The sequence below is a fragment of the Hyperolius riggenbachi genome, chromosome 1, assembly GCF_040937935.1.
Source record: "Hyperolius riggenbachi isolate aHypRig1 chromosome 1, aHypRig1.pri, whole genome shotgun sequence".
In the NCBI taxonomy this organism is placed as follows: domain Eukaryota; kingdom Metazoa; phylum Chordata; class Amphibia; order Anura; family Hyperoliidae; genus Hyperolius; species Hyperolius riggenbachi.
Genome location: NC_090646.1, coordinates 554,234,676 through 554,247,203, shown reverse-complemented (window position 1 = coordinate 554,247,203; position 12,528 = coordinate 554,234,676). Strand labels below are relative to the sequence as shown.

At 39.9% G+C, this 12,528-nt stretch overlaps 1 protein-coding gene across 1 annotated transcript in view; it reads left to right on the top strand.

Annotated features, from left to right (window-relative positions):
• Positions 1–12,528, top strand: part of FER (FER tyrosine kinase) — a 294,362-nt gene that overhangs the window by 148,223 nt on the left and 133,611 nt on the right. The window contains exon 14 of the mRNA XM_068247417.1: positions 4,137–4,259. Coding sequence (XP_068103518.1) covers positions 4,137–4,259 — 123 coding nt within the window. The remainder of the gene's footprint in view (positions 1–4,136; positions 4,260–12,528) is intronic.

Genomic DNA, 12,528 nt, shown 5'->3' with positions numbered 1-12,528 from the left:
TAGGCCTTAAACTGCATGAGGACATTTTATTCTTTGGAAAAAGTCATTTTTTTCTATTTTTTACAGTTAAAATGAAAGCATACGGCATGTCTTGCAAAATTGGTGGTTTACAAATGGCCAACACAAAAGCAAAGTTTCACCAATTCCTTTTAAGTATTAAATGTCTAACCATAGAAAATTAGATGGGTACATTGTCTAAAACCGGCATTCCTATTGGGATAATACTATCTATTAGTTAGCCAAAAGATGGTAATACCCTTATTCGAAACTCCAAGGACTTGCTAACACCGTACAATATCTCATTTCCGTGACTATTTTTCCACTGTCTTTTGTGGCACTACACAATGCACGTGATCTGAACAACACAGTAAAAAATGGGAAAATCACAGCTCCACTGTACTTATAAGAGACAGTGCTGGACCCTTGGCTGCCAGGCCCAATAGAACTCAAAAAGGAAAAGAAGGTCCGTAACAATGTCCGTAACAATGTCTCACCAAAAATGCTGTATTCAGGACATATCCTCAAAGCAATAAAAAGTACAAAGCTGACATGTTTCGGGCCATTCAACCCTTAATCATAGCTAAATTACACAGCTCTCTACATCAGGTTTTATAAGTAGAGACAAACCAGGGTGAGCCATGGACCACCCCTCACATAGGAGGGGACAACAAGACAGGTACCAAGCTCCAACGCCTGCACATACATAAATGGACATACGTAATGTTAAAACCAATATGAAATCTATTAATGCATAAAACCAAAAAGGAAAAGAACAGTACAAAAGCTATGAGGAACCTATCAATTGACAACATGTACAAAATTCCCCCTTATAGCCAATTTCAAACAAAAGTGGGAGAACGGACAGACATAATAGAATACATATGAATACATTCAGATGCCCGAACATGTGAGCCCCTAAATGAAGTTAAACAGAGAAAATCCATAAGTTAACACCAAATTAGCCTGTCAGAGCTAAATCCCACCTCGCATTAAGTCCTTCAGGAGCTCTGGTTCCTAGGCGAAATATCCACAATGCTTCTCTTTTACGGATTACTGCTAGTAGATCACCTCCTCTCCTGGGTAAAAAGACCCCCCTGAAACAAAAAGCCGGACATATCACCCCTATGCACAGTACGATATTTCTGGTACACCAAGATGCCCCTACATAATGTTCTGATATTCTAGCTCTCAGGGGTCTAGTGGTGCAACCCACAAATTGAAGAGAACAGGGGATGGTGGGAGGAGTTCCACATCTTTGGGGGCGGGTGACGCCTTCAGGACTGTGTTGCGTGGTACGGGAGATTTATAGACAACATTTTGGTCATCTGGAGTGTAGATCCGACTCTTTGATGCCTTTATGACATCCCTGAATGATAATCAATGTAATTTACAATTTACCCATACTGGTTAAGGGTTTAAATCCTGGCAGAAGCCAGTACCTATGCAATAAGGAGTCCTTAGGCAAAACTTCATAAAGCTGTTAATGCACTACATTTTGCTTACAATTGACATTATAATTGACTGTCCAAAAACCAACGTTGCAGTTCAGTGTTTCGATCATAATATTGATTGAAATTACATTTGTAAATTCTTCATAGATACACTTCAATTTACATTGTATTGCTACACTGCAGGGTGGCTTTGGGAGTGCGCCCTTAACCACTTCACAACTGAGGGGTTTTACCCCTTCAGCATCCGAGCAATTTTCTCCTTTCAGCGCTCCTTCCATTCATTCGTCTATAACTTTCATTACTTATCGCAATGAAATGAACTATATCTTGGTTTTTTTTTCTCCACCAATTAGGCTTTCTTTAGGTGGGACATTATGCCAAGAATTATTTTATTCTAAATGTCTTTTAATAGGAAAATAGGAAAACATTTGGGGAAAAAATCATTATTTTTCAGTTTTCGGCCACTATAGTTTTAAAATAATGCATGCGACTGTAATTAAAATCAATGAAATGTATTTGCCCATATGTCCCGGTTATTACACCGTTTACATTATGTTCCTATCAAAATGTTTGGTGCCAATATTTTATATGGAAATAAAGGTGCATTTTTTTCAGTTTTGCATCCATCCCTAATTACAGGCCCATAGTTTATAAAGTAACAGTGCTATACCCTCTTGACATAAATATTTAAAGAGTTCAGTCCCTAAGGTTAATTACAAAAAAAGTGTGGGAGGTAATGAGTTAATTTATAATGTAAAACTATGTATTTATATATGAAAAATGTTTTGGATGTAGTTTTACTATTTTGCCACAAGATGGCCACAGTACATTTTTGTGAATGCATCCTGTAAGCGTAGGTAGTGCGCTTACAGGAAGTGTAATGAGGCTGGGAAACTTTTTTTTTTCACAATGATCGAGCAGCTGCTCATGGAAGCATGCCGATCATTGCTGCGGGGAGTTAGATCAACGAACGGGAACAGTTTTCCCGTTCATTGATCTGCAGGCGAGCGGCGTGCACGGGCGCGGGAGCGTGTGCACGAGCGAGCTGGAGCGCGGTCAGCGGCGGTAGCTACGGGGGTGCGTATATATATATATATATATATATATATATATATATATATATATATCTACGCCCCTGGTGGGGAAATGAAGTTAAAAGGGGCGTAGATATACGCTACCTTGGTGGCGAAGTGGTTAATGGCTGCAGCTCTCAAGCGATATGAAGTCAAACAAGAGAAAAACACTATACAAAAGTTAAAACACATTATTATCATCTTTAAATTGCATTGTATTGCATTTACAGTATCTCAAAAACAATGTTGATGTTGCTGTTGTTTGTTTTTGATTTTTGTCAAGACACCATAGTGCTTTCCTTTCCTGACAAAAAAAATGATGCAGAAATATGAAGTTATCCCAAAGTCCTAGAAGTGAGGGGTTTGAGGAGACCTGTCTTTATAAACACAGATGAATGCAAGGAGGTCATAAAAGGTGGCTTTCATGTAGAAAAGTGTCAGCCTCACAGTATCTTTTATCTCTGCTGATGTTTTATTTCCCTTCTTAGATAGCGTCTTTTTGATTAATAGCAATAGGCTATTTTCCACCAGCATTTGTGATGACAACATCAGTTATATCCTGCTTTTACTCTCTCTTAATCACTAGCTCAGAAGCAGGAATTACATATAAATATTTCATGCTACATGACAGTCTAGTTTAGTGACTCTTATATATGCTCTGGTTATTCATGTGTATTGTGACTGTTTTTGTTTCAGATCTAATATCACCTGTGCCCGTTCCTCAGGTCACAGTACAGCTAGTATTGGGAGCAAACCTCTTGCCTAATTAGGTCATATCTATCTCAAATAAATACTTATGCATTGAACTAAAACAGGTGTCTGCTGCTTATAATCACTGTAGCTGTCGCACAAAAGCTTCCCGCTCTTTTTGCATTTTGAAAACTGTTTTATCCACTTAGAAGCTCAAAAGACATAATGTTTCCTCAGTAATGTGATAGCACTTCATGAAAAAATAAAAGTAAGCTTATTAACCCTTTTAAGCACGTAAAACAAATAATAGTTGCATGATTTGTTTGGTTGAGACAAAATCTATCTTTAGTAAACCCATGTTGATGAGCTGAAATTAGATTATTCTGTGCTATGTCTTGTATAGCTTCCATTAGAGTCAAACAGTTTACACACAACTGATGAGACTAGTAAAAATAAGGTAAAGTGGCCTATCAGTTAGGCTTGATTCCCACTCGGGGATCGGTGCCGCATCGATTGGGTTGAGGATTCCAGGGTTTTTATGGGCCAATTCGCATCGACCCCATCCATGAGTCTGCTGCAAATAAACCTGACTTCATACATTTTCCTGAAGAGTGGCTTGCATTGCTGTTTGTTTGAATGAAGGGTTAGCCTGTTCTCTGTTGTAGCGTTAGACCTTGCAATAGTGCATCTCTTGTACATGGTGTTGCTCCAGCATAATATGACATGTATATGGTGCTGCTCCAGCATAATGCAAACCCAAGATCTACATTAGAGAACCAAGCTCTACACTTACGAATACATTTAATTGTGATCAAGTATGTTTGTCTTAAATGATATATTGGTACTTTGGTGCTTTACGAAAGCTTTGTGCAAGTTAATATTTCCATTTTGTAAATGTTTCTGTTTCTCCCCCTCCTTCCAGAATCAGTATAGGTTTGAAGGAACTGGATTTCCAACAATTCCTCAGCTTATAGAACATCACTATACCACTAAACAAGTTATCACTAAGAAATCAGGAGTAGTCCTATTGAATCCTGTTGTAAAGGTATGTAGAATTGTTTTTCTCTTAATACAAAGTCTGCATGTTATATTTGTGCATTCATGTTACATCTGTAATGTGAGTCAGTAAAGTGAGACAAGCTTGTGTCACTGAAGTCATGATTTTCTGATTTTTCTGGGTTTTTGACTAGTATAATAGTTAAAGGCTCTGCCTCTGACATAGGAGACCTGGGTTCGAATCTCGGTTCTTCCTATTCAGTAAGCCACTATTCAGCAAGGAGTCCATGTGCTACTTCCTACTGAGGGCACCCTACCGGCTGCAGCTCAAGCTCTTTGAGTCCACCAGGAGAAAAGTAAACCTGAGCCGAAGTTCAGGTCAAAAAGGAAATTCTTAACCTTCCTGGCGGTAAGCCCGAGCTGAGCTTGGGCTATGCCGCGCAGGAGGATATCTCAGCCCCTGGTGAAGCGATTCGCTCCATTTAAAGTGCTGTAAGCGCAGCTAGCACTTTGCTAGCTGCGCGTACAGCATGATCGCCACTGCTCTGCGGTGATCGCCCGCACGCAGCGACGGAAGAGGGCCCCGCCAGAGCCCTGCGCTGCCCGGACCAATGACTTTTGGGCAGCGCTAAGGGCTGGATCGGAGGCGTCTGATGTCAGGACGTCAGCTGACGTCATTTCGATCGTCGCCATGGCGACAGGAAAAGCTAAACAGGGGAAGACGTTATATACGCTTTCCCCTGTTTGCTATGAATGCCGGTGACGATCACTTTAGAGGGACACATGTGCCCTCTAGTGTTGTTACATGTAGCTACCACTCTGGTAGCTTTACATGAAACCAAAAAAAAAAATGTATTTCTGCCGATTTGGCAAAATCAATTAACCGCCAGGAGGGTTAATAAGAGTGAAGCCTCTGGATCCTATAGAGGCTTCCCGAGTCCTCCTCGCTCCTGTCGTCGTGTGCCGGAACCCTTAGAAGATCCGGGCCACTCTCCTCTGCATGAGTGCGGCTGTGCTTCCCCTGACGCATGTCACCCTTGTTCAGCTGGATAAGGCTAAATATATTTTGGGAAGTTCTCAGAACATCTATATTTTTGATCCCTAAAACACTTCTGTATACCCGTGTTGTGAAGTCTATTTTTTGATAATAAAATCACAGATTTCAATTTTTTTCCTCGTCTTTTATACCTTTTAAACACCCTATTCTATGGTTATCCATACATGGGTTGATAATGCCTCCATTTGGAAAGGAATACATCACTTCTTTGTTAGATGTCAATGAATAATATACCACCTTGCGCCACTTGTAATCAAGATGTTGGTATATATTTTTTGTACTGTACTGTACAGTATCATTGTACTGATTGATGCAGCATGCTCCACAGCTGTGAGGAGATGCTCTCTCCTCCATCTCAATGAAAATTTTCTGCCATGTTCAGTCACTCTTTTGATCGTTAAAATGGTAAACTGTACAAAAGCGATTAAAAGTTTATTTTCTGCTGGTGATGTATTGACCTCCGCTTATCTAGATTAAGTCACAGAGATTCCCTCCTACTACTGAGTATCTTATTTTTAGAATACTTCAGGGATGCTTTAAAGGGAACCTTAACTGAGTACAAAAAAGAATGTTTCACTTCCCCAGCTCCCTGGCGACGTCCTGTGCCGGCATCCTCACTCACCGATTATCCTGTTCCCCGCCGTGGCTCAGTTTCTTTTTTAGCAGTGCGCCTGCATGGCTATGGTGGCGCCTGCCCTCGATCACTCTCCTGACCCTGTGGCCGTCTTGCACCTGCACAGTATGTGTACTACGCACGTACACACGCGTACTGCGCAGGCGCAAGACTGCTAAAGGGACTGGAGTACGATTGAGGATGCGCATTGCCAGAGCTGCGCAGGCCCATTGCTCATCGAAAATGGAACTGAGCCATGGCGGGGGACCGGATAAGTGGTGAATGGGGGAGCAGGCACAGGACGTCTGCAGTCTTCAGGTAAGTGAAACTTTTTTTTTTTTTTTTTTTTTGCACTCAGTGAAGATTCCCTTTTAAGTATGTGTGTGTTGGTGGATTCTGCCATTGTATAGTTATGAACTGCTAATGTATTAATCTCCACTGTTGTCAGTATTGTACTCCGTAAAATGGTACAAAAAATGGTGAATATAGAATAATAATAATTACCGGTAAGCAATAACAAAAATGCAAAATTTGACAATTCAAAGGTGTTCACACGCATTCAAGCACCACTGTAACTGTAAGATTTAAATTGTAAAAGTTTGAATTATTGGTCTGTTTATATCCAGCACAGCCGTTTTTTTTCCTTTATGTATGTATTTGTTCTACATTTAGTTTTTCAGGACCGCAGTGGTTTTGCTTTTACAATTGCTTGTTTTGTCATTTGAATTTGATTTGTTCTTATATTTGCAAAAAAAAAATCTATAGTTGTGTACATGACTGTATTTTCATATAATAGTTGCTTTGATGTACTCTGTTAAAAGCCTTGCTGTCAGTACTTCACTGTACTGCAGGCCTTACATGATCAACTGTTTCTTTTTTATGTTGTACTCTTGCCTTTTTTTTTTTTTATAAATGATAAATGCTTCGTAATTGCCTTGGTTTCTATGGAATGATCATTATATTAAGAGCTTTGGGAGAATAGCAATAACGTGCATTAGACAGATTGTATGTTTTCCATATTTTGCATCCCATTCTAGAGACAATAATGAAATCCAATTTTGCAGTCTTATTTTGGCTTTGATAAGCAGAGCAAAATGATGGGGCAAGTACACTGTAATGTAACTGCTCTCATAATTCAATAAGTAAAATATTTTGTCTGATCCCAACCCCCATCCCTGTGACAGCACCCAGCAAACACATGGATTCATGCAAAGTAGCTTAAAGATCTGAATTTTTTTTTTCAAATTAAAGCACACCACACCTGAGGCAAAGCTACCTAAAGTAAGCACATAGGTATGTCTATGCTAGATCCACATACCTCTGTGTATTGTCCTTTCGTCAGTCCATCTGGTCCCCATAGTCAATTCTTTAAAAAAATTACCTTTTTCTTTTCAGGCAGGAAAGGCAGGCTTGCTGTGATATTACCTCCTTCCCATTCCTTACTTTTTCCACCCCATTCCCTTCTCCTTAAAACAGAGATGTCATACTCTAGTCCTCAGGGGCTGAGGTCTTCACACATTTTTGGCGCAGCTCAAATTAATTGATGGGCCTGAATAAAGAAAGGTGAGATTTATCAATAAGAGCACATTTCTCAAGGACTGGAGTTCAACACCTATAGATCACATATACTCAAGCATAAACCAAATGCTCTCTCACACTGAAAAAATGACATAAATCTGTTTACCTCCCCTTAGACAAAGTTCAAAATATTCTGTAGGGGACTCAAAGGAAGGGATAGTATTCAGGTGTTATCGGTGCAGATGGGACACTGTTGTATAATTTTGAAGATGTTAAACAAAGTAAGAGTTATATTTTTAAACCCAGTTGAAGTACAGATTGTTCAAAATTTTGGGTGGGTTTTACTTTGTGTTCCTCATTAGAACTGATAAAACTGCACTTTTTTAATATTAAGGCCCTGTTCACATTACCAAACACAGATGGCCGTGCAAACAGAAAGCAACGCGTACGAACGCACGCCATTTGCGTTTGCATGCGTTGCATGGCTGATTCCCATTCACCGTAGTGAATGGGACAGCCATGCATTTGGGTAAAAAATGCATCCAGCATACGTTCGCGGACCACACTGGTCCGCAACGCATGCAGTGTGAACATCGGACAGTGCAGTCCATGCACTTCTGATGCCGTGTGTGTCTGCCTCCTGCACACGTTGCCGAAATCCAGACGGAAACGCGTGTAGTGGGAATTGGGCCTAAGATGGCTTAGTAAAATTAAATGTAAGCTATTAGTGCCACTATATGTACCTTTAAAAGTCCCTCCAGATATTTAAAGCAGTCCTAAACTTCGAACATTCTTTCTGCTCTAAAACAAATAAAACGGCATAATAACCTTTAAAGAAAACTATTTCTTTGTTACAACTTACATAAATCTTATAAAAACCCGGAATGTTTACTTCCTTGTATCCTGGGAGGACAGAAAGAGTTAACAGCCATTGTTTACATATTAGCTCAGAACAACCACACCTCCTCGCAGACACAGCTGACAGTCCTGATTTACACTTGTTGGTTACTTGCTGATAAGGCCTAATTAGATTAATCTAATCTCAATAAATACACACAGTGGCCCATATGCAATTAACTTTTTCTCTTGAGTTTTCTCCTAAGTGATATTTTTAACCACTTTGTCCTCCTTGACGTATAAAAACGTTGAGGACAGGCACGCTCCCGCGCAGGGCTGTGGAGTCGTGGAGTCGGGCAATTTTGGGTGCCTGGAGTCGGAGTCGGGAAAAAATGCTCCGACTCCGACTCCTAATGAATTTGTAACTGTAATTAAAATAGAAAATATGATAAAATGTTCTATTTCTCAGATAATAGTCATTAAAAATAATGTATATATACAGTATATATACAGTAATAGCTGTGCTTAGTCCACAAAAATGAAATAAACCAATCAAAATTAGTTGCTTGTGCTGCTTCAATAAAGCAGTCCCCGTATTTTTAAGGTCAGATATACATATCTGATTGTGACTGTATATATGATGTGTACACAGGAATCTCTTATATATACTAAATAACATCTATGCTGTAAGAATAAAGCCTGATGTGTAGCCGTGTCACTAATAGAGATGGTCAACGAGATGGAAATAATTCTGCATTGATGCTGGTTTATGCAAATGTATGCACTCCCTTTGCTGATGAAATCAAATAATTTGATATGTTAAAATTTGGTTTGGTGACTACAAATAAAGGGTAACTGAGACGGATGAAAAGTAAAGTTTTATACATACTTGGGGCTTCCTCCAGCCCCCTTCAGGCTAATCAGTCCCTCGTTGTCGTCCACCACCCGGATCTTCTGCTATGAGTCCTGGTAATTCAGCCAGTCATCGCTGTCCGGCCGCATGCCGCTCCCACAGCCAGGAACATTCTGCACCTGCGCAATAGTGCTGCACGGGTGTAGTATGCTCCTGGCGGCGGAGTGTGTGCATGCGCACTACGCCCGACTGGCTCAAGTACCTGGACTCATAGCAGAAGATCCAGGTGGTGGAGGAGGACAACAAGGGACTGATTATCCTGAAGGCGGCGAGAGGAAGCCCCAGGTATGTATAAAACTTTAATTTCATCTGTCTCAGGTTTACTTTGTTACACAGTAGTACTACAGGATCTTCTCAAAAAATTAGCATATTGTGATAAAGTTCATTATTTTCTGTAATGTACTGATAAACAATAGACTTTCATATATTTTAGATTCAAATACACACAACTGAAGTACTTCAAGCCTTTTATTGTTTTAATATTGATGATTTTGGCATACAGCTCATGAAAACCCAAAATTCCTATCTCAAAAAATTAGCATATTTCATCCGACCAATAAAAGAAAGTGTTTTTAAAACAAAAAAAAGTCAACCTTCATATAATTATGTTCAGTTATGCACTCAATACTTGGTCGGGAATCCTTTTGCAGAAATGACTGCTTCAATGCGGCGTGGCATGGAGGCAATCAGCCTGTGGCACTGCTCAGGTGTTATGGAAGCCCAGGATGCTTCGATAGCGGCCTTAAGCTTATCCAGAGTGTTGGGTCTTGCCTCTCTCAACTTTCTCTTCACAATATCCCACAGATTCTCTATGGGGTTCAGGTCAGGAGAGTTGGCAGGCCAATTGAGCACAGTAATACCATGGTCAGTAAACCATTTACCAGTGGTTTTGGCACTGTGAGCAGGTGCCAGGTTGTGCTGAAAAATGAAATCTTCATCTCCATAAAGCTTTTCAGCAGATGGAAGCATGAAGTGCTCCAAAATCTCCTGATAGCTAGCTGCATTGACCCTGCCCTTGATAAAACACAGTGAACCAACACCAGCAGCTGACATGGCATCCCATACCATCACTGACTGTGGGTACTTGACACTGGACTTCAGGCATTTTGGCATTTCCCTCTCCCCAGTCTTCCTCCAGACTCTGGCACCTTGCTTTCTGAATGACATGTAAAAGTTGCTTTCATCCGAAAAAAGTACTTTGGACCACTGAGCAACAGTCCAGTGCTGCTTCTCTGTAGCCCAGGTCAGGCGCTTCTGCCGCTGTTTCTGGTTCAAAAGTGGGTTCATGCTTCCATCTGCTGAAAAGCTTTATGGAGATGAAGATTTCATTTTTCAGCACGACCTTGCATCTGCTCACAGTGCCAAAACCACTGGTAAATGGTTTACTGACCATGGTATTACTGTGCTCAATTGGCCTGCCAACTCTCCTGACCTGAACCCCATAGATAATCTGTGGGATATTGTGAAGAGAAAGTTGAGAGACGCAAGACCCAACACTCTGGATGAGCTTAAGGCCGCTATCGAAGCATCCTGGGCCTCCATAACACCGGAGCAGTGCCACAGGCTGATTGCCTCCATGCCACGCCGCATTGAATGATTATAGCTGAGTCAGTCTTCTGTGATGTCTTTTCAAACTCAAGCCATGCCACGCCGCATTGAAGCAGTCATTTCTGCAAAAGGATTCCCGACCAAGTATTGAGTGCATAACTGAACATAATTATTTGAAGGTTGACTTTTTTTTGTTTTAAAAACACTTTCTTTTATTGGTCGGATAAAATATGCTAATTTTTTGAGATAGGAATTTTGGGTTTTCATGAACTGTATGCCAAAATCATCAATATTAAAACAATAAAAGGCTTGAAGTACTTCAGTTGTGTGTATTTGAATCTAAAATATATGAAAGTCTAATGTTTATCAGTACATTACAGAAAATAATGAACTTTATCACAATATGCTAATTTTTTGAGAAGATCCTGTATACTCTACATATGCACTCCCCACAGAGCTGCAGGGAATCCACTGAGAATGCTGTGCACATTGAACACAGAGGTGTTGTCTGTTTACAATCTCCTTATTCCCCTGCAGAGTACCTGCACATCATTCTTACATGTACCCACACTTACATTGCCTAGGGCCTGATAGATGTTGTTTGTTCCGGTTTGTACCTTTTACAAGTACTCTTACCAAGGACTAGTTTTAGTCTAAAGGGAATAAATATAGTAGTCTACATATCCTTCTCACTTCAGTTGTCTTGTAAAATTCCTAAGCGTTGGCAGTTAAGAGACGAATTTCATGTTACAAACTTTTAATCAACAAAATTGTAATATGCAAATTAGAGGAGTCGGAGTCGGTGGAATCCTAAACTGAGGAGTCTGAGTCGGTGGATTTTTGGACCGACTCCACAGCCCTGCTCCCGCGGCCGCGGATTCGGTAGCCCAGGAATCAATGTATCGGGCTATGGTGCCCCATCACTGATTCCTCTCCCCCGCTGAAAAAGCGACAGCTTCTCTCGGAAGCTACGCTTTTTCTGAGACTATGTCCCTCTAAGCATTGTACGCTTAGAGTGACGTCATGTAAACAAACTCGAGGTTGCCATCTTGTGGCCAAAGAGTAAAACTACATCTAAAAGGAAAAAAAATTACATTACACACACTTTTCCCTAAATAAAACACTATTTACTTAACCCCCCCCTCCCAAAAATACCCACATAAAATGTTCAATAAAAAAACAAAAACATTACAATTTAAAAAAAAACAAAACACATAAATATTTACCTAAGGGTTTAAACTATTTAAATATCTATGTAAAGATGAAATATTTCTATATATATTTTTTTATAAGCTTGTAAATAGTGATGGATGCAAAACGGGAAAAATGCTCTTTTATTTCCAAATAAAATATTGTCGCCATACATTGTGATAGGGACATAATTTAAACGGTGAAATAACCATGACAAATGGGCAATTACAATACGTGGGTTTTAATTATGGAGGCATGTATTATTTTAAAACTATAATGGCCGAAAACTGAGAAATAATGAATTGTTTTTGTTTTTTTCTTATTCTTACTGTCAAAATGCATTTACAGTAAGGTAGCTCTTAGCAAAATGTACCCCCCAAAGAAAGCCTAATTGGTGGCGGAAAAAAAACAAGATATAGATCAGTTCATTGTGATAAGTAGTGATAAAGTTATAGGCGAATGAATGGGAGGTGAACATTGCTCGGATGCATAAAGTGAAAACTACTGAGAGCTTAAGTGGTTAAACTTGTCAATAAAATACCCTTTGTGCTACTAGCTAGCAAGAAAATACTCAACATAATTTTGATAGTACTTTTTAATTAACTTTTTGGCACTTTTTCCGTTGCAAAGTGCTCAAAAGT